Source organism: Nomascus leucogenys, chromosome 2 (assembly GCF_006542625.1).
Source record: "Nomascus leucogenys isolate Asia chromosome 2, Asia_NLE_v1, whole genome shotgun sequence".
NCBI lineage: Eukaryota > Metazoa > Chordata > Mammalia > Primates > Hylobatidae > Nomascus > Nomascus leucogenys.
The window spans coordinates 17,018,648-17,042,449 of NC_044382.1; the positions used below are offsets into that span (position 1 = coordinate 17,018,648).

The following is a 23,802-nucleotide window of genomic DNA, read 5'->3' on the forward strand; positions in this document are numbered from 1 at the left end:
TTAGTTTCTTCATCTTTAAATGGAGATAATAGCAGTATATTCTTTACAGGTTTGTAAGGTAGATTAAATGAGACCTAGCATATAAGATGACTAACACCAACCTGACATCTAATTATTTAATATACCCTGTATAATTATACCAATTTTATTTAGATAGAAAATAATAATTATGAAACGAACATACATGGTTCAAAATGAAAGGGTCTTTGAAGAGCATCAAACATCTCCCTCATTCTATAGATGAGAATAAAGCTGAGTCTCCCCAAAACAAAGATATTGGGCCAAGGAGCTAAATGATACAGAAGTTGCACAGAGACCTCAGTCTCCTCACATTTAGTAGAGTGCTGTTTCAATTAAACTTCAAGTTGTTTAGCTGTAGTATATTTGCATTTTTCTGGGTAAAATTAAGAAAGTAGTAGTATTAATTTTTTTTTTCTGGGTTCTGGTCTCAAGGTGATCTCTATGATATTTAAGACCCAGGAACATCTAATGAGGGGTTTGTCCACTTAGACAAATCACACCACATGCTTTCTCCTACTCTTAGTTCCTACTTCCCTATAAGAATTCTATGTGGGAGAAATACGGTTAGAGTGAAGCATCAGGAAAGAATGGGAGTAATGGAAAGGGAGAAGAGTAGTCTTATTCATTTTTCATTGTTGATTGAGCAGGAAAAAAGGAAAGATTAACTACTTGAATATAAATTCAATCTTTTATCAGAGCTAGGTAACTGTGCCTGGTTGTCCCATTTCTCCTACCTCTCACCAGGGGCAATAACATTGGGGTAGAGGTAACCACTTCACTTCTTCACACCTAAAGAAAGTCTCTCTCTAGTTGCATGAAACAGATCCAGAGAACCATGTTTATTGTTGTTTTATTTAGTGTTATAATTGGAAATGTGGAAAACACAAGAGATAACCATAGTCATAATATACAAGGCTTCCTTATAATGAGTACTTTTTTCTACAACCTCATAGAATTATGGTAAGTGTATTATTTTAAAAGGAGAATTTAGTAGGATAAAACACACTGAATTTTAGTCCAACTACAGCTATGTACATATGCATACATAATTTATGAGCTATGTATAATTTATATGTATACAAACACCACATTTTATTGAGGTAAAAGAGCACAGCGAGGTTAAAAACAAATGGCTAAGCTCAATGTAGGCCTTACAATGCCACTGAAAGCCATTTTACTAGCATAAAGGCCTCCAACATGCTGGTATTAACCTACTGATAAATATTTAGACTGTATTTATATTTTGCTCTCTCGGGAACTAAGCCAAAATAAACATATTTTAAGGCAACCTTTGGAAGTGTCAGCATTTCTTATTTTATCTGCCTTGCGGTAAATGTTATTCACAGTGACAATTAAAAATATTGAACAATGGAAGACAAAGGTTGACAAATTCATCTTGAACCCATTTTATCCTCATAAAGTTTTTCTCTGACATACAGAAAAGTCATATTTTTCAGCAATCTTCAACTTTCTATTTCAGGGAGTAGGATTATTGCTTTTTTGCCCACACATGCTTACTGAAGCTGCGTTACAGATTTCCAGTTTGATTTCATGTTATGAGAAACATCTACACAAGTCTCAATGCTATTTTTTAAGAAAACATAGGAAACAGGAAACAAGAACTTATAGAATTCAGGTTGTCCTGGCTGCAAGCTATTCAACACTGCTACTCACTTCCATTGTATCTTTGGAAAGATAAACTACCCAGTACACAAGGTTGAATCCTGCAAATGCAACTGGGAAGAGAATTCGAGAATACTGGTCTATTTTACTGGTGCCTCCAAAGGCTGGCGAGAGTGGTGGGGGCGTGACAGGTGTTGATTGTAAGATGGGTGCTCTAGTGAGCACTTTATTGGCCTCGGAAGATGAAACTATTGGCAAGGATAGAGAAGTGATTCTTTTCTTCAGATGATATTTGGAGTCAGGATGCTGTGGAAAAAAGACAAATATTAAGCCCAAAGGAAAGAATAGATATTGCTTAATTGCTTATTTATTCATTCTTTCACCATTGACAAATATTTATTGACAATTTACTTTCTATGTAAGATCAAACATCAATGAATTCTTAATAGTATTTGATGGTGTTACTTTTCCAAGTAAGGCTTAAAATACATTGTAAAATAATTTACTTGCTTTCATCTGACATTCTATTACTCAATACATCAGCAAACAACACAAAGCATGTTTCATGTCACAGAACTACGGTAAGCATTGTATCCTTAGGGAAAGACGAGCCAGGTTGCAGAGGCATAGCCACCCCTGGTTGTGTATTAGTCTGTAGGGCAATGGGTTTGGGCAATGGTGTGTATTGGGAGGAGGAGTGAATTCCAATTTGGAATATGTGGACAATTAGTACAAAAAAATTACAGCCTGGTTTATTAACACCATTCTTCTATACACATTCCCAGCCTACATTCTCATCTTTGCACACTCATATGCTTGAATCAGCTATGATTTAAAGATTTAAAAAATAAATAAAATTCGCCTATGTATGCCAAAGGCCAGTGACAAGGAATAAATATCCTTAAATTGAGTAGGATGACTGTTCATACCTTGAAATATACATGCCTCTTAGCTCAGAATTTCTATATTGTATACTCCTTACTTCCCATTCAGAACTCTCTAACTTGTCTTTCTCTACCTTTAGTCACTAAAAATGATTCATTTACTAAACTCAGATTTGTTATATGCTCCTTTCTATCAGTAAAGCTCCTGTTTCACTGAAATCATGAGACAATCAACTGTAGTCTTGAATGGGATGTTTAACACAATAACTGGCAAGTGAGGCTAGGGTCCAGATAGGGGAAATGCCTTGTCCATGATGGCAGGGCTAGCAATAAACTCCAATGGTCAATTTCAATGCCTGTTTCATTCCAACATTTTTCTCATCTTTATTCTAAAGTATTGGGCCTAGTTCAGAGACTCTGATTCTGTTTGATTTAGATTCCTTTCATGCTGTTGGTGTCTAGGGGGCCCTCCTCTGATTCTTATCTTTTCTTGTCTGCATCCTGTAACAATCACCCTCCTTGTGGCTAGCTTGTCTTTGCTGGACCTCTGCCTTCAAACACTTGCTGTGCATTACCCCTGATATTGTAAAATGGCCTTGTTTCCTTGCTGGCAGCAAAATACCACTTTGCTGCCTGGCAGGGTATATGACCCATGTGGGCAAACTCCCGTGGCTTTAGCCAGCAACACTGCGGCAACAGTATAAGACAGCTGCCTCCCCTGTGCTGGTTGAGCCACAGGACCAAAATGACCTGCCGATGTGGTGACATTTGGATTACAGGGACAACAACCCCCAAAACTTCTTTTCTATGTTCCCCTCTTGATTTTGCTGTTTGATTTGCCATGAAACTTACTGGGTATTTAAATAATAATAGTTCTCATAGAGAGCTTAAATTCACTGTTTTTAGGGGCCATGGAGAAAAGTGTTTCTTTACCAAAAGCAAAAGCAAATGGTGTAGTCAAGATTTGATTTGAAAAAACCACAGTGAATTCCAAGCAAGGGCTATCTTTCTTATCTATCGGCCCAGTATTGTGGTACTCTGGACAGAATTAAATTAGTCATAGGTCTTAGAGGTAGAAGAGAGTTTAAGATATTAGAAGGGCTAATATGCTGCTCTTGAAGAGGAGATGAGGGAACCTTTCTATTAAAAATAGATGGGCCGTGCATTGTGGCTGACGCTTGTAATCCCAGCTTTGGGAGGCCGAGGTGGGTGGGTCACAACTTCAGGAGTTCAAGACCAGCCTGGCCAACATGGTGAAACCCTGTCTCTATTAGAAATACAAAAATTAGCCGGTATGGTAGCAGGCACCTGTAATCCCAACTACTTAGGAGGCTGAGGCAGGAGAATCACTTGAACCCGGGAGGCAGAGATTTCAGTGAACCAAAATGGCGCCACTGCACTCCAGCCTGGGGACAGAGCAAGACTCCATTAAAAAAAAAAAAGATGACAGCTGAGGACTACTGTGCCCCAGAATCACCAGGCTGTGTGCGGATGGAAGCAGAGTAACTGTCTCAGTGCATGCTGCCTCTCCTAGAGAACACAGAACCATTTTTCAAGAATTTTCTATCATGTTTCTCAGACTCCAAATTTTCACCTATTAAATATAGTATTAAAATATTCTGTACCCGAAAGAGCAAAAGGTGTCACTGTTTCACCCTCTAAAAAGAGCCATCCTCCTCCCACATATGGAACACTAAAATACTTTCCTCTAGCAAACATTTATAAGAATCATGATAGAGTAGAAAGAAGCCAGCCTTCAGAGCAGATTTTCTTTCTACACTCATTTTGACTTTTAACAGCATGCATTATCTGTCTGAAACATGTTTTTCTTTCTATTTTAGGTAGAAAGAAGGAAGACATGCCTAGTTCATTGGAATAAATCAGTGACTATAAAACATTAAGTACCATAAAAATGTAAAGCCTCGCTTATTCTCCCCCTGTTTTTTAGAGACATGGTGGGGGCAGTTATTTATGAATCTGTGCATTGTCACAGTGTCATAAAAGACTTAAGGAGCATTCCCAAATAGTTATGGTCCAGAGGTCAGAAGTACCATTCAGAACCAAGCACCGTGAAAAATTTATAGTAAAATGGATACAGTAATTTTACCTAAATTAAAAAATTAAACATATTGAAATTAAAGGTTTCCTACATTAACATTCTCCTTTTCCTCATCTACTTCCCCAAACAATCTCTGTGGAGGGTTTCCTAGGAGTTAAGAGAACAAGGAGAGTCAGAAGTCTCTAGATTACAGCTTCATAGCTACTAATTGCGTGCAATATGATTTAAACACCTCCTAGGTGCCATAGACTCTAATTCTGTCTCAGCTTCAAGTTTCTATCTGTGAAGGTAGGGACAAACATTACTTAACACGTAAGTTTTTTACTATGTTTTTAAGAATTTAAGAAAAAGGCATGATATAAAGCTATATACACACATATATGTGTATATATATATATACACACATATACATATGTACATATATTTTTTGCTCAGGAATCTTAGTTATATCTATTTTTAAATCATTTTCAAAATATGTCTGCTTCTCATTCTCACCACTCACCTATCTTTATTTCTTCTTTGTCTGAAATAACATCCACCTGCCACCCATTTTTATCTTTCCCTCATATCTTTTGCTACCAAACTCATTAACACCTACCATCACTGATTTCTCCAGCCTTATGCATTTTTCTGCCTAGTTATTATGACTCTTGTAGATATTATTATTTTCTCTTTTGTAGGTGTAATTATTTTTGTTGTGGCTTATCTCCTTTCCTAGCATGGAAACTCTTTAATGGTAGAAGGCACATTATTCATATGTATGAGCATTCCACAGTGCCTAGCAAGTATTTAAAACACGGTATTTCTTTACTAAACAAATGTCGAATCAACAAATGAAAAAAATCTAAACATTTCCCAAGATTTGTTGGAGGAGGTGGGCAAAGAGAGGGGTGAAAAGTTTTATGATTATGTTACATTGTATTTTAATACAGTTTTATATTACATTATAAGTACCAGTTCTAAAAGCTATTGTTGACTAGCATTACAAGGCAATTTTCAAATACTATTTCACGAATTTCTTCAAAAAATCCACAATGTCATATTATCTTCATTTGATAGATGAGCAAATGGAGGCTTAAGCAGGGAGCTCACAAAGGTAATGAGTGGCAGGACCTGAATTCAATTTCCCTCTGATGCCACAGACCGCACTCTTAACAATTATTATGCTATTCTTCCTATCAGCTTTAGCGTTTTGGGCACAGTGTCTCAAGGTCAGAACTACTGACCTTTTGGGGCCAATCACTCTTTGTTATGGAGGACCATTCTCTGTCCTGGGTTGTAGAGCAGCATCCCTGGCCTCTACCAACATGATAACCATTAGCCACCTCCACCTCAAGTTGTATCTCCAGACATTGCCAAATGTCTTTGCGGGGAAATAGCTCCCCATAGGAAATCACTGGCTTAGATTCACAAGTGTCCCACTGCCCAGGAGTGATTGGGGAAATTTTTAACAGGCAGCAAATATGATAGGCTAAAGGAAATGCAAGAGGCCTGGCTACCCTACATCTGGATAATCCGCGGCTAAATAACTGGCAGTTGACAGCACAAGGAGATTGGACATCAGTTTAGAAGGAACACGCTGAATTTCTGAAATGAAAAGAAAGCAAATTTTGTGAGCCATTTAAGCTACAGGTTTGCATCAGTCCCTGCCTGCTTTATTGTAAGCATAGCAGCTTCAGCTGATGGTAAAATAGGCTTTTATCAGAGTCCAGATGAGGGCTCAGCTTGGGGCTGTCACTGTTTTGAGTGGAACGCCTGTGGTTTTGAATTTTTGCAGGGCTCCCCTGCTGCTGAGTGCCATCCTGCTTTAGGTATTTATAGAGCACTGCTTTGTTTCAAGTAATGTCATATTGCAAAGGTACTTGAAGTCAAACTGGACTTTATGACAATCAACTATTTGATAGAGAGAAAAGGTGTTTAGGAAGTATTTAGACAGATTTTTATATGTAATTCAATGAGTCTCAGTAGGTCTGAGAGGTAACCTATCACCCCCGCCATTTAAGAAGATATTCTAACCAGGGCTGCTTTGCTAAGGGGATAAACCAAGCATTTGTTTTTACAAAGAGCAAAGAGTGACAACACTAATAAGAGAAAATATTTTTTTGAAAACACTTAGTATTGATAGTTTGCAAAAGTCATCATATTAATCATTATGGGGAAAATTAAAACTGTTGGGTTTTCCTGTGTTTGTGTTTCAGCTGGTAGAGTTGAAAACAGACACAACTCCAGAATTTCTACAGACACGCAGCTTATTGGCAGCAATATATTGAATAGTTGATCCATGGTGCTAGGGAACATGTCTAGAAAACATATCAGAATGTTTGGAGGGTTCATAATGAAGTATTGGATGGGGATTTGACAGAAGGTATGGGGAAGGGGCTAACCACCTACGACCTTCATCTAACCCATCCTGCCTTCCCCATAAATCATACAATGGCACAATCATGAAGGGCACTGTGATCATTCTGGTGCATAGCGTCTTTAATCGTCTTAATTCAATCCTAATTATAGGGAACAATGACAGTACTAGAAAAAGATCTGCTCCAGCCTGGGAGACAGAGCGAGACTCCATCTCAAAAAAAAAAAAAAAAAAAATCTGTGCAATATTTGGAGTAGGCAAGGTAAATCTTTCAGTATTCTATTCTTCACATCTCTCTACATAGATAAAAACAGCATGGTAATGGCCCAGTGCACTTTACCACCTTAAAAAGGAGCACAGGAAGGGTATATATCTTATTTCCCTCTCTATGCCCAAGTTTGTAGCAACTGGCTTAGAGCTTCTAGCACAGAGCCAGGCTAATTTCTTTTCTGTTCTTAGCTTAGACATCACTCCTCTAGAAATGAAAACCTCTCCAGACTGAGTTAGACACTTTTGCATGGCTCTTCTGCAGCTCACTATACATCTCTAATGACAGGCTTTATTACAAGGTATTATTAAGGCTTATTGATCTCTCTCACTTCCTGCTGGACAAGAAGCTCCATGAGGGAAGAGGCCCTCTGATATCATTCACTAATATATCCTCAGCACTCTACAAAAGGCCTGGCACATAAAGGCACTTATCAAATATATATGGTATGAGTAATTCAATGAATGCAAAAGTAGTCAATAAATAGGTGCCAGATGAAAAGAAAAAAAGGAAATTAATAAATAGTGCAATCAACATGAATATAGTAATTGTCCTGACTAATGAAATTTTGGTTAATCTTGTGTTATATAATTTACAAAAGGCATCACACCCATGTAAAGAAGAGAAGCTACACTGAGAGTAATGACACTGCTCAAAGGATTGCAGATGGAATGGGTGAGTGATTGACTCTCAGGAACATAGTGGTGAGGGCTTAGGCCTTTAAAATAACAAGGAAACTAGCAAACTATGCAAAAAGAAATCAAGGACCAAAGTTGGTCTTACACACAGTATAGGTACAGGTATACTCCAGACATGTTAATAGGCTGTGAAACTCATGAAGACATAAGTAACCCTCTAATGTTAAGGTTGCATGCTAGATAAAAACAATAAGAAAAAATCACCATATAAGCAGGAAAAACACTGTTGACAATTTCTTTTCCAGAAATAATCAATAAAAAATAAAATACCCAATTCCATATGTCTTAAAAACAGAAAGATAATTAGTCTATAGAGCATTTCTGAAGATTTAGCTTTAAGGTGCCTTTTTGGGTTTGAGATCTAGATTTTAAATGCTTGAGTTTCTCCATTATTATTATGTTTTAAGGTTGGGATCAAAGTGATAAAATGAATAAACTTTTACCCACATTCACTCTAAGTAGTTTCTTGTGAAAAACAATGAACATATTAAAATATACAACATAGAATCATATGAAATATCCAAGCACTTAATTTCATTTCAACTTCACCACATTAGTTTGCTGTTTCAATGTCAAACTTATTCAAATAATGTTGTTTTGGTTACAACTGAATAGGTATTTTTAAATGTCATGGTATTTGGAAGAAAATGTCTTGCAATCAAAATATACCATTGTGTAGTATAAATTGCAAATGTGTAATTTATGTTTGTTCCTCTACATCATATAAGACAACTTGCCAAGGTTTGACAAGAACAAATATAATGCAAATGTCCTATGTAATCACCTATATTTAGTTTTGATACCTTCAAGGTTTACATTGTTTGATTTGGGCATTTTTGTTTTTATGTTTATTTTTACACTTCAGCCTTTTAGAATCCAAATTTCCCTATGTGTTGCTTTAAAATATTTTAAGTAAAACCAGGTTCAGAAATATAATTTTTCAGAAGAAAAAATAAATGCCACCTGCAGGAAAAAAGTACTTGGAGATTATTTACATACCGTTTCTTGAAATCTAGCTTCCCAGAAGACCTACTCATTATATGTTACTATTTTAGGTTTATAGGAGACAGTTTATATCAAAACCTGAGATCTTAAATTCCATCTTAAATTAATAAATTATATCTTTAAAATAATAGCCTGAGGGGGTGATTACGTTTTCTCCAAGGATTTGAAATCATCCTCTTCTCAGTACTGCATATTTCAAAAAAGGTAAAGCAAAAAAATTGGTCTTTTTTTAAATTTCATTATCTGACCTATGAGCATATTCAAAATGGATCAATTTTTTTTCTGTTTTTGACCATCTTTTTTTTTTTTTCACTTTTACTACATTACTCAAATAAGAAACTGGTAAGCTGAATTCTGATAAGCACTTTTTTCATTTATAGATATATATTAATATGTACCTATGGACAATATATAGGTTATATACTTATATGCATACAGATGTAACAGAATCGCTTATTTCTACTAACACGAAATAATTCTCAGAAACATTTGGAATTTACCATGACAAAAAATGGTTTTAACATTGTGGAGCAAGTCTGCAGACTAGGATATTTTGTTATGAAATTTATATTTTGATGACCTTTCAAACTACATATACATAAAGAATATATTATTAAGTCAAAGGAAGAATTTTGGGACTCAACTACATTCTTAAAATCTTTTATCCTGTGGTATGCACCCTGGTATATTTCAGTCTTTAAGGAATTCTTGGGGAGGATGGACTCAGTCTCTGTAATGCTGTGGATTTCAGAAGTTCTTCTTCTTCTTCTGATTATTATTATTATTATTACAGAGACAGTGTCTAAATGTGTCTCCCAGGATGGAGTTCAGTGGCGTGATCATGGCTCACTGTAACTTCAAAATCCTGTATGCAAGCCATCTTCTTGCCTCAGTTCCCTGAATAGCTAGAACTGCAAGCATATGCCACCATCACAGAGCAATTTTTTATTTTTTATTTTTGCAGATATGGGGGTCAGCCTGCTATGTTGCCCATTCTGATTTTTAACTCCTGGCTTCAAGTGATCCTTCCAGCTCAGCCTCCCAAAATGCTGGGATGAGAGGCATGAGCCACCGCATTCAGCTTATACAAAGTTTTTGAATCAATTCCTAGATTTTCTACCAACTAGAAACTAATATTTTCTCTCTTCTAGACTGTGTTTTCCACTTGTAAAAGAAGGTAATTAAACTGGATCACTGAATGGCATTTTTTTCTTTTTTCTTTATTTTTTTAAATAAGGGCTAATTAAAAAATCCTTAAATTATATATTTCTACATATTATGGGGATGGCCTCTCATTTCTTGGAGAAAATATAAATTCTCAAACAAGTTTCTTAGTTTATCAAAGACAAAATTTCAATAGGAAAATGATGACCTTTTTAGTCAACAGTGCCACAGATTCTGAAAAGTAAAAAACAAATCACTTTAAAACGTTTATCATAAAGTTAAACTGAGGATTAGTGAGCTGCACGTAGTTTTCAGATATGCAAATGCTTACTAGAATTGATCAGTTGTAAAAAAATTTTCAGTTCAAAGTGTCTGCCTTACTTGAATTCACAGAGCAAAATATTCCTCTTCTAAGAGCTCTTTAAGATTTGTATTAAAATAAAAATTTATGCCTGTCAATCAGTTTTATTATCCATTAAAATAAGTATGTTCAGCTTAATTGTTGTTATAATTTACTTTTATGCAAAATTGAAATCTGGGGGCATATTAACAGCCCTTGAAATATTAATGCTACCATTTGTTTCTTATTCAAAAACTTCTGGGGACCAGAGCTTAGCCACAGCAAATTTAACAAAAATTTATAACTATTTCTCACTGAATGTAAGCCACTGTCTATAAACTCATTTATATACATATATTTAATATACAAATGTGAACATGAAAATGTTTTAATATGAATCAAATTATTGGGTTATGACTCAACATTCAGAGAATCTATTATTCATTATTCACAGATGCCTTGCCCTCTTGAAATAAAGCAGCAAGCGGATTTATAACAAAAATTGTCCATTCCATAGAAGTCCCTGTTTCTTTCCTGCAGACTCTGAAACCTCATTAGAAAAAACATTTTTTTCTTGTTTTACTTTTTTCCCCCTAGTTGGTACAAGTGATTTTGTTCAAAAGAAACATCTAAAGGCTTAGAATTTTCTAGTCTCCTCTGAGAGCCTGGAATCTGCCAGTATAAGTGAGGATGATGAAAGAAGAATGCCCAAAGTTTACAGCAAAGATAAATGAAGGATTGTTCCATAGCTTTTCTCTGTGAAGTTGGAACAGAAACTGGCCTTGCTCTTGAAACTACAGTTATATAACCTGTACTCAACTCACATTACTTTTGGACACTTTCATTGTTTCTGATCACTGTTTAGGCTGCTTTTTCCTACAGTAGGTAATGATAGAAAAAGCAAACAATTACCAAAACAATCTCAGCTTCCAAAGGTTCAGTAGCTTTTGATATTGTCACTGTGGGTGGGGCTGCAATCTGTGCCTTCCTTTTGGCCTTCTGTGTCTGAAGATTGGTAAAGTAGTTGACAGCTGCGAACTCGATAAGAGCAGAGAAGACGAAAGCAAAGCAAACAGCTATGAACCAATCCATGGCAGTGGCATATGACACTTTTGGCAAAGAGTGCCGAGCACTAATGCTCAAAGTGGTCATAGTTAAAACAGTGGTGATCCCTAAAATAAAAAAGAATAGGAAATGTAATATTAGCACTGGGAATCCTATGGCAAAATCAAATGAGAATGTGTCAGAGGAGAAGAGAAAACACTCTACCAAGGCAAAGTAATTTTTAAAAATATTTTTTGTATTATAATTGTTCATAATTATTATCATAAGTATTATCATTTCTGAATCTTTCAATATTTAGTGAAGTGACTTATACATTATAACTGCTCAAAAAATTTTGAGTTTGCTGAATCGAACTAGTTATTGTAAAATTTAAGTCGTAAGTAGTTCTAGTTGTTTAGGGCTTGAGAGAACTTGTAACAAATTATTACCACTTAAGAAAAAAAAAAAACTTGAGGCCGGGCGTGGTGGCTCACACCTATAATCCCAACAGTTTGGGAGGCCAAGGCGGGCGGATCACGAGGTCAGGGGATCGAGACCATTCTATCCTGGCTAACACGGTGAAACCCCGTCTCTACTAAAAATACAAAAAATTAGCCGGGCTTGGTGGCGGGCACCTGTAGTCCCAGCTACTCAGGAGGCTGAGGCAGGAGAATGGCGTGAACCCGGGAGGCGGAGCTTGCAGTGAGCCGAGATTGCGCCACGGCACTCCAGCCTTGGCAACAGAAGGAGACTCCGTCTCAAAAAAAAAAAAAAAAAAAAAGAAAGGAAAAGAAAAAAAACTTGAATTTCAGATCAGTTTTACCAGCTAACGTGTTAAATGATAGTTAATAAATAAAAATGGTATAAATATTAGCATAAAATTAGGTTACCTAATTTGTTTGTATTTCTAGCTAGATTTTAAGGTATGATATTTACTCATTAGAAGATAAAATTTATCACTCACTTGCTGGCAGTTTTCTTTCTTGAACTATGACCTGGGGAATTTATACAATTAGGAGATGTATAATATTGATGGTCAACATCCTTATGTTGGCATTCTTTTGTAATTTTCAAAAAAATCTATTTTAACTTAGTAAATTTAAAAAAATCAAGATTTATGATTTCTATTCAATTTAGGTCTATCTTACAGACTACTAAATTTATAATCATTAAACTCAAGAAAAACATTGGAATGTGTCACTGATGTTTCCAGTTGAAGCTCTTTTTCTTATTATTTAATTTTGTTTTATCAAAATTAGTAGTGATTCTATCTATAAGTGGAACTAAATATGTAGGTTGAATCATAAAAAATTGACGAAATGACAATTTTATATGGGTCAACCTAATAAAAGGAGTATACAACTTATGTATTACTGTGTTCAATACCTTAATGTTTTGCTTTCATGGATTTACATGTAATTTTCAACTTCCTGCTTTTCCTCAGTTATGACAAACAAAATCAAGATAAAACACTGCAAATAGGACACATGAAAGTCATAGGAAACCAGCCATAATTCTCACTGAGACAAAATTTTTGTTGATTCATCACACAACTTGTGATATAATGACTGATTTGCATGATACGTATGTCTGGATGAGACAGGAACCTATTTTCTTTGTGGATTGAAAAAGTGCACCGGTGTGAATATTTACTCAAAATACACAAGCAATGAAAGGTGGAGGATGAATGTACATGAAGTACAAAATGTGAGACATACCAAAAACAGTTCGTGCTGGGACGGACTCCTTATTAATCCAGAAAGACACCTGGGAAAGAATGACTGTCATAATGCAAGGAGTGTATATCTGTATCATGAAGTAGCCCATCTTCCTTTGCAAATGGAAGTAAACTGTCATTATAACGTATTCACCTGTTGGAAGACACATATGTCAGTATTATTACTGCTGACAGTCTGAAAAAGAATGCAGTTGAATGTAAAGCTTGACAATTTTTAAATTAACATTGGAAGAAAACAAGCAAAGGTACATTTCAGTATATGAGAAAGCTACTTGATCAGCAGATGATAGAGTGAAGAGACACATCAGCTCATTGTTTTCAGTAGGGTTCTTTATATCATATACATAAAAAAAAACTACTTATTCCAAGATCACACAAATCTTTATATGCACCTGGTTGCAAAATCAATTTTAAGGAAAGCTACTCATCACTTCAAAACAGCATGCTTAGCTGAGAATGGCTAAGGCAAAGGAAAAATAAATAGATATTTTGAAAATGTGCACTGGAGTCATCCTGAGGGATTATTTCCATCCTTTGGTCAAATTGTTACCTGTGTTAGATTTAATTGTCTCACTAGATACTGTTTGTCCAATTAGATCATACTGGAGAAGGCTCGAAGATTCTTCTGGGACTTCTACTGAGTAAAGTGGTCCTTTTTTCCATGTATATATGATTTCACTTTTGGGATAAGCATCTAAATATTTGAAACAAATTAAATATAGCAGTGAATTTGACAAGTTGTCTTTTTTTTGTTCAAAGTGCACACTGTCTATAAAAGGAAATACAAGCATAAATTGTATTTAATGTTTTCTTTAATCTTGATGACTAAAGCCTCAATTTATGAGACTGACAGAATGATTAAGTATATTCCTAGAATCACACTGATAGTGTCGTGATTCTATTTCTTCCTTGATTTCCAGTATCAACTAAAACCAAGTAATTATATATTTTGGATGTATTATTTGACTCTCAGAAGCCTGTTATAACTTACAGCTCCCAAACTTGAGTGGACAAGCATGCCCATCCATAGGAAAGTTAACCAGCCTCATGGGACAGTCAGCATTGATGGTAAGCCTAGGAACATTGAAAACAACGGTTCTGAATTAGTATTATGGACGTATCATTTAGGCAGGGAAAATAGAATTGGAGAAACCTCACCTCATGGTGTATAAAATGGTTCCATTCTGCATTATTCTGAAGAGTTTATTAGGAGTTGTCATGTTGTGAGCAATGGACTTTTTACCATTTCTGAAAAAGGTGTCAGGCGTCCAGATTTTACTGACCATCAAGTTATTCAAACTCAGAATCTCAGTTGGCCCCCCAAACTTCAACCTCTCATCAGTCCAAGTCTGGCGGAAAAAAACATCCATCGTATACTCCTAAGAGAAAATAAAATATTTGTTTGGGCTGGAAAGATAGTTTGCTAAGAATAGTTTATTCACTAGCCTATACACCCAATCTCAAAACTTAAGCAATAAAGCAACTTTTTATGGCAATAATTTCTCACAAAGCTGTAATTTTAGCCAGTTGTTATTATTCTCAAACTCAGAAAGTTTGCATTGTTATAAAAGATAGTGCTGTGATGTGTAAACTTCCCTCCTCCACCTTGACTTTCCGTAATATTCTTCCTCTTTATCTATCCAGTCATCCATATTTCCATCTATCAATATGTCCTCCTTAATCTAGAAAAAAATTATGGAAATACTTAGTTTAGCCTTTGTGCTGGCTGGCCTTTTTACCATTGGTTAGACTAACTATTCCCTTTGCACCTCATTCACCCTCAAAGGTATCTCAGAGCTTCAGAGTACCATTCAGTAAAATTCCACCCATAGATAAACCTTACGTGATAAACACACTATAGCCGCACATCAAAATTATTTTATATTGTTCTCAGGGAACAAAAAAACAAGTGTTACCATGATTATTCTAAAGAGGGTATCATTTAAGTATGTATAATCAAAATTATGAGTTAATTTGTGGCTTTTATGACATAACATTAAAATGTTTAAGAATTATAATAAGAGCTATTGCAAAAGTCAATAACAAATAACAACTTGTAATTACATCAAAGTGTTGCAAATAATTGCTTTGCCTACTTAGATAAATTACTTTATGAAACTTATTATGGCAAGTAGTGATTACATTTTAAAAATATAATTTGACAAGCAATATACCCATACAATAATGACTCAGGATATAATAGGGATCTGTTGTACAAATAAACTGTAAAAACAGACACAAGCATATAATAGAACACTAAGTATACCCAGACTTCAACAATACAATAGCAAATTGTTGTAGTTGTTTATACTTGGAGTGGCTTAGAACACGAATGAAAAATATGATACTAAAATAATTCAGGATTCTGAATATTGCTAACTCTTCTTTCTCCTTATATAGTAAGATAATTATCTCTTGAATAAAGCCCTTCCTCCCTCTTTCCCTTTCTTTCAATTTTATTTCTTCCTTCTTTTCCTCCATATCCCTTTCTCTTCTTCCTTTACTCCTTCCTTTTCCCTTTCTTTACATCTTCTTGCCAACTTAAAAAAGCAGAAAATGAAAAAGTCTCCAATAACTGTTTCTTTAGAATTACATTTCCCTAATAAAACCTAATGATGAACCTCTTTAAAGACAGTTATGTTTACTTCAGCATTCATATTTACATTTCCGTTTTAGAGAGAAATGCCACCTGAGAACCATAAAAGAATACCATGATACACTTTGTTCTAAAAGATGAGTTCAAGTTTTCATTGCTACTTACTATAAATACCCTCTTACGAATGCTACAGCCATCTGTACCTGGAACAGAGTCCCCAGAACACCTACTGGTCCATCCTCAATGTAAAAGGTGGAGAGCATCAGCCTTTCCAAATGACCTCTTTACTGTTTTAATAAAATGTACTGATAATGATGTTGCCACAAAAGACAATTATGCTTTAGGTTTTATAGACATACTCAATAAACTTTTATATGGAATAAGATCTGTGTGTTTTTTTTCTTCCTCCAATAAATTTGCTAGAGCTTCACAAAGAAAGGGAAAAAACTCTTCTCTTTGGAGGGAAGAATTAGTGCATAGTATGTGGATGGAAGAGAGGACATAATTTTAAAAAGTCCCTCAGCTTAAAATGTTCAAGCCCTTAGTGAAATGTGAAGATTAAGCCAGGAATCTGCTCTAATGGTCATGCCCTCCCAGCAGGAATAAACATATTGTGTCATGAATCTGGAGCCAAGCTTGGCGGCAATGCCCATTATCATTAGTTTTGGGACTCCACTCTCCTCCCTGAAATGAAAACACCCAACTCACTTAGAACTTACTCACCATCTCCACATCTGACACGGGCCCAAAACTGGTCACATAAATGTCTGTTTTGACTTCAGTGACAGCACCTGAAATTAGCCCGGAGGGATGAAACAATTATCACCACTGATGTTAAAGGGATTGATCTCAGCCCTCTACCACCAAACCCCTTACTTATCATAGCCAGTATCTGCAATGTGTCCTATTGCATTCCAGTAATGGGGATCCTTGGGTCTCTCAACTCTGAAACTCACGTCAGTGGCCTTATTTTGAATTTATTCTAGTCAATTGGGAGAACATTAAGGATTGAAAGAAGCTAGATTCATTCTAATGAAAATGATAGTAACTAATGTATATTGATGGCTTTAATGGGAAAGTGCTAAGAAAACTGTTTTACATGAATAGTCTCATTTTGTACTCATACAACTCTGTGAGGCAAACATTGATCATATACTCATACTACAATTTAGGATATGAGGCTTAGAGAGTTCAAATAACTTGAACAAGGCTACTAATGGTGGATGAGGCAGAGACTGGATGGGAACATACACATGGTCTCTCTCTCATACCCCTGCCCCTTTCCACTACCTCGTTTCTGACTCTTCTGGGTCTTTAAAGGGCAGAAACGGAGGAAGGAGACTACAGGTGTTTGTGTAGCAAAGATGCAGCTTCTTACCTCCAAATCCCGGCCGCAGCCGATTGTCATAGCCTTCAAGCAAGTTGTCCAGGATCCGACTGACATTTTCTGAGTAGAAGTTGCCTTCATCTTCGAGTTTCCCTAGGGCATTTTCTAGCCTGTGAGTAGAGAGTCAATGATCCTTACTCCCAGGCTCAGAGAAGAGGTTTTGTCTAATCTACTCTATTCCACCCTGTTACAAATACATGCTACATCACTTCTGGCCTCTTTCATGATTTGATATAGGAGTCACCCAATGGATGTATACTTTTCCTTTCCTCTGAGATAAAAAGAAAAATCAGGAAAAAGAATCTTACTCACCACAGAATAATGCACAGCCAGGGCAGAGGCGACGCCATCCTGCAGTGCACTGAAATGCACAATTCACCCTCCTCCTAGGATCGTCCTCCCTACTAGCCAGCTCTCCTTTGCCAATCAACTGGAGAAATCTTTCAAACCCCTCATATCTCTGTTCCTTGTTTGCCTCAAGTCAGTAATCCAATAGATAAAAGAGGCTGCCTAAAAATTTGCAGGGTTCCCCTGGCTCCTTTCTTTCTTGTTTCCTTTTTCTCACGTGGAACAAGGTGGTTTGTGGTCTTAGATTATGTCCTGCAGACACCCAGGCTCCTCTGACTGACTCAGTTGGGAAATGAGAGTCTGAAGGGACAGTGCATGGTCAGAGAGCAGTGACAATAATCGAATAAGGCATTAGGGGAGATTAGAAGGAAGAAATCCACTGCCAGTTTTGGCATGGAATTAGCAGGGCCCTGTGAGGAAATCTGGAAAGCAGTGGCATCTTGCTGATCGAGATTATGTTCCAATGGGCTCAGTGTTTATTATTTTTATGGTTCACAGAAGGAATCCTACACAGCTCTTACTGTTTAAAAAGTCTAACACTATTGGGACCCTCTTGGATTCCCTTTCTGATTTTCATCAGCATTACTAGCTACAGCCACACCCTTATGTATTTAAAAATTATTCCTTATGATTTATTTACCAGCACTTGTAACACAACAGAACAACTTGCGGCCATCTTGCTGTTGAGTAAATATTTTTTTAAAGGTACTTTGCTGACACTTATTGTCAAAGTTGTGTCATCTCAAGCTAAGACAGAAGTGGGATCTACTGCTATCATTAGAGACCTGGTCAGTTTCTGGAATGCCACCTATAGAAGACAATGCCTGAGAAATAGCAGGTTAAGGCTCCTCATGCAGAAATGTTGCAAAAATAAAGCATCTATACACGTGGTTAATGTTGATGATTCTGGCACTATTTTATTAGGCTTGCCACAGGTCGAAAGGAAAATGTCTGAATCCAAGAAACAGCATTCTATTCTCAGTTCTGCTAGGAGGAAGTTGTAGTCAAAAAAAGTTCATTTAAGCCTTAAAATTTTAATCTTTTCTTTAAATAAAAATTTATTAAATAAAAAATTTATTAAATAAAAAAAATTTTAAAGGCATTGTGAATATATATTTCTGCATGTATATCTATTATATAGAATATATATTATATAGAATGTATATTATAAAAAATATATAATATAAAATATATATTATAAAAATACATATAATATAAAATATTATATTTTATAATATATATTATACACACACACATAGATATTTAAATTCAGGAACATAAGATTAAGGATCAAAAGTCTCAATTCACCATCCTCCTGCCAAATTCATTCCTTACTCACCCAGTTCACAATCTGTGCCTTTGGAATTCAAATTCTACAAAGGCCCTGGTAACTATTACAGACATATAGCACAGCCGTAACAGTCACACTTGAGAACATGACATAAATCATTTGAGGAACATTTGAATACATTATTGTCAGGGAAAGACACATGGCAGCCATTTAAATGAAGATACCTACAATGTTTTCTCTAATTTAAGGGAAACACCCCTAAAACCTTTTTGTGTTCATTATGGGATCCAATTTTCACATCTTTACTCATTCTTTTTATTCTCCTTTAAACCTACAGCCACTAGTGACCACAATGTATTTTCAACTCACATTAATTGTGCTATTACTTAAATCCCCTAAATATCTGGTATATATGATGCTATGAAATAATTCTCTTCAGATTAATCACAACTTTTTTTCAACCAGAGAACCCTATATTTATCCCTGTTATCTTTTTTAGATGTGTGTCTTTTTTTCTATCGAAACGTTTACCGTTCATCTCTGATTTGTGTCATCAGAGAGAAAGTTTTGTGAGGGTTTTCAGACCGAATGTTTTTGTCTTTTCTTTTTTAAATTTAATTTAATTTAATTTTAAGTTCCAGGATACATGTGCAGAACGTGCAGGTTTGTTACATAGGTAAATGTGTGCCATCGTGTTGTGCTGCACCTATCAACCCATCACCTAAGTATTAAGCCCTGCATGCATTAACTACTTAACCTGATGCTCTCCCTTTCCCCACATCCCCAACAGGCCACAGTGTGTGCTGTTTTTCCCCTTCCTGTGTCCATGTGTTCTCATTGTTCACCTCCCACTTATGAGAACATGTGGTGTTTTGTTTTGTTTCCTGTTCCTGTGTTATTTTGCTGAGGATAATGGCTTCCAGCTCCATCCATGTCCCTGCAAAGACATGATCCCATTCCTTTATATGGCTGCATAGTACTCCATGGTATATATGTACCATATTTTCTTTATCCAGTCTATCATTGATGGACATTTGGGTTGATTCCATGTCTTTGCTATTGTGAATAGTGCTGCAATGAACATACACATGCCTGTATCTTTATAATAGAATGATTTTTGTTCCTTTATACCCAATAATGGGATTGCTGGGCCAAATGCTATTTCTGGTTCTAAGTCTTTGAGGAATTGTCACACTATCTTGGTTGAACTAATTTACATTCTCATCAACAGTGAAGAAAGTTCCTATTTCTCCACAGCCTCCCCAGCATCTGTTGTTTCTTGAATTTTTAATAATCGTCATTCTGACTGGTGTGAGATGGTATCTCATTGTTTTGATTTGCATTTCTCTAATGATCAGTGATAATGAACTTTTTTTCATGTTTGTTGGCTGCATAAATGTCTTCTTTTGAGAAATGTCTGTTCATTTCCTTTACCCAATTTTTAATGTTTTTTTTCCTGTAAATTTTTTTAAGTTCCAGGTAGATTTCGATATTAGACCTTTGTCGTATGGATAGATTGCAAAAGTTGTCTCCCATTCTGCAGATTGTCAGAAATTTTTTCACATGTAAAAAAAATTGTGGATGATATTGTACATTTTTACAAATATTCCTGTAGAATAGGCATGCTTTTCTCATTAAAATGATTTTTTCAACAAGAAACACTTAATAAATTACAGTTGTCTCTAAACAAAAGATTAACACACCTGATTTTATTTTTTCATAGGTTTTAATTAATAAGAAATTAATGTATGAGAAGGAAGACTTTTTTTACTCTCAATAGGAAAAAATAATAGTAGAGCTAGAAGGGATAATAAGCTATGTAATCTTAGTCATTTTCCCTCTGCTGAGCTTACCTTTAAAAGAATGTAATAGACGTAGCAGTATCTAAGATACTCAAGTTCTGTAATCTGAGAATTTGTATTATATGTTAGTGTCTATGTTAGTGTCTATATGTAATGAAGTCCCTTGTTCACACATCTCTGTCAGAATTGGGGCAGACAAGATCTATTAGCAATACTGTTAATTAGATTGCAATTATTATTTTCCTGTGGAATTAGCAAAAAAAAGAGTTTAAGAATAAGAATAAGAAGCTCAGTTTCGTTCTCCCCTGTCATTACATGATGACTGAAAACTATTTTAGTCAAAATCAACTTAGTGGCAACAACAGCCGAGCATATTGGTTCATCTGACTTACTTAAGAATTATCTGAATATGAATCTACAGACTTGTGTTCAGCTCTACCCTTTAATAGCTTTGCAATCATGGAGAAATTATTTGACCTCTCCAGGTCTTATATGTACCCAAGTAATGAGAATAATAACACTATTCTGCTCAATTTGTTTGGAGGCAGAGATAAAAGTGACATATTGTACTTGCAAATGATTTATGCACCTAAATATGACACACAATGAAAGCAAATTATATCATATGTTTATGTAGTATCAAACTTACATGTTACCAATAATTTCACCTATGACAAATATCTCAAAAGAAACTTTTAAATCCAATTTACTCTTAGGACTTTTGGAAATTATGTTAAAATCCCTTTTCTGCTTACCTTTTTGGCTCAATATCATTAATATTCTTCTTTCTACCAATCTCCAAATAGGCTTTAGAGTATTTGGGGATTATTTTTAAGCCACATATGTTTAAAGAGGAGCAAATTACAAAATGCAGGATGTACAGCACATAACTGGTGAGATTTGTTCCTGTAGCTAATGCAAAGATTATTGGAATACATCCTTCATTTTGTAGATTTAGATGCCATTTAATAATGCTAGAATAAAGGAGCCTGTTCAAGAAAATTGCATTTGAAGGAGAGAAGAAATTTCTGTTCAGCTTTGCTCTAACCCCTTCTGTGTTAGGTTGGACAAACAATACAGCTTCCAATTACTATATGTCTTCAACACCTTTTTTGGAGGTAGGCCTGTTCTTGCATGGTCAGGTGGCTACATGGGGTGATCAATATTTATATTTCTCTCCTTCCACCTGCCTTTACGTTCCTTCATACAAAGCCATGTGAGCCACTAGAATCCACTTCTGCACTCTTGCAATTCTTCCAGGAACTGGAATGGAGAGGGTTACTTCCCTCTTTTCTTAATCATACTACATCACACTGTGTTCAAGCCCCACTAAAATTTGCTATTTTGGGAGGCCTCTGGTGTATAGATTGGAAGGTAGACCAGTCTATGTCTTCATATATGTATGCCTATGCTTCAGGAGAACAATACCAAACTCCCTTGTGTCTCTCTCTGGGGTCTCTGTGTGGGCCTTCTGCTTTTCTCAGAGCAAGTGTGTTGCCAAGAAAGAGGATGTCAGTAGGTTCTTCTTCTAGACATTTTCAATTTTTAGGAGTGAATAACTTACCATTTTATCATCTCTTCTACTTGTCAGAGAGGGGACTGGCTCTTCCTTCTTAGAGAAGGTGATAGAAAACTCTAATCCAATGGTTTTTCCCAAATATCTATGTCCTTTTTCTTCTCCCCAGTTGTGTACTTAATTTGGGAGGGAATAGGTTAATGAGATTAGTTTTGCTAATCTACTGTAAACTAATCTAAGTTTTTGGATGCAGAAAGATGGTTGATCCAAAGAGCAGGCATTTCTTTGAACTTAGCCTGCAGAGCCTTTAGCACATTTTAGTTTTAACTATGAACTCTAGTCTAATTATTGCATGTTGCACTCATAATGTTCTCAACTGAGAAAAATAACTCCCCACTATAAAGCATTTTAAAATATGAGGAGAATATTTGGTTGTTAGCATGCATAGAGAACACTAGAGACACTTCGTGAGTAAGAGCAAGAGATCCTAAGTATCCTGAAATGTGTGGGACAGTCTCGCCTAATGAGGAATTGCCCTTCTTCAAATATAAATAGCATATCCCATTGAAAACACTTCACTGAACATCAGTCTGGAAGAATTCTTAATAATTTATGACCATGAGATAAATTTACAAAATTTTTGTTTCATTTGAATTGATTTCTCTTAATCAAGAGACCACCTTTTATGATTCTTGACTATTTTCATTGTGAATTGTAAACTTATATATATCCATATATCAATTGAAGTTATTTGCCTGCTTTTGACTTATTGTATATTTACATAGCAATCCTTTTGTAAATTCGCAAATATAATCTTTATATTTGTGTTGCTTGCTTTAACTCCCTTAATAGTATGCTTATTTAACATCCTTATTTGTCTCAGAAACACAGGTATGTTTGTATGTTCGGACAAGTAGCTATCCTCAATATATCATAAGGGGGAAGTAAAGACTTACAAGAACACTATGCTATGGAGATACTGTGAAATGAGTGGACTTGAGAGGCTAAATCATTCATCTAGGGACATTTTACTAAAGTTTGAGTGGTTTCATTCTAGGGCAAGTTTTCTCAGCATCGGTACCACTGATGTGTTTTGGCAAGATAATTATTTTTTGAGGGGACTGTCTTATGCATTGTAGGATAACAGCATTTCTGGCCTCTACACAATGGTTGACAGGATATGCAACTTGCTCAATCTCACATTGCTAATAAGTGGCAGAATCAAGATTTAAAACTAGATTATTCTAACTCAAAAGCAACTAGGTAGAAGCCAAGGCCAATGGCCAGAAGTCAGTGAAAAGTAAGTTTCAGTTCTATTAAAGGAAAAAGTTCTGGCTGTCATTATCTATTGAAGAGTGGAATAGGCTATCATAGGAAAAAATGAGTTTCCCATTAACAACAGTATTCAACTATAGCATGAAATACAGTGTGTATGGGGATTTTTTTTTTTTTTTTTTTTTTGACGGAGTCTCGCTCTGTCACCAGGCTGGAGTGCAGTGGCGTGATCTTGGCTCACTGCAACCTCCACCTCCTGGATTCAAGTGATTCTCCTGCCTCAGCCTCCTGAGTAGCTGGGACTACAGGCACGCACCACCATGCCCGGCTAATTTTTGTATTTTTACTGGAGATGGGGTTTCACCAGGTTGGCCAGGATGGTCT

General features: G+C 35.7%; 1 protein-coding gene across 1 annotated transcript; it reads right to left on the bottom strand.

Moving 5' to 3' along the window:
• Positions 1 to 855: 855 nt before the first annotated feature.
• GABRA6 (gamma-aminobutyric acid type A receptor alpha6 subunit) lies at positions 856 to 17,976 on the bottom strand. The gene is made up of 9 exons (XM_003268614.3): positions 17,499 to 17,976; positions 17,178 to 17,296; positions 16,523 to 16,590; positions 14,362 to 14,582; positions 14,195 to 14,277; positions 13,754 to 13,897; positions 13,184 to 13,336; positions 11,334 to 11,593; positions 856 to 1,950 (listed from the first exon to the last, which is right to left on the bottom strand). Exons 1-9 carry the CDS (start codon positions 17,534 to 17,536, stop codon positions 1,675 to 1,677), a joined length of 1,362 nt encoding a protein of 453 aa, XP_003268662.1. The 5' UTR covers positions 17,537 to 17,976; the 3' UTR covers positions 856 to 1,674.
• Between the last annotated feature and the right edge of the window lie 5,826 nt (positions 17,977 to 23,802).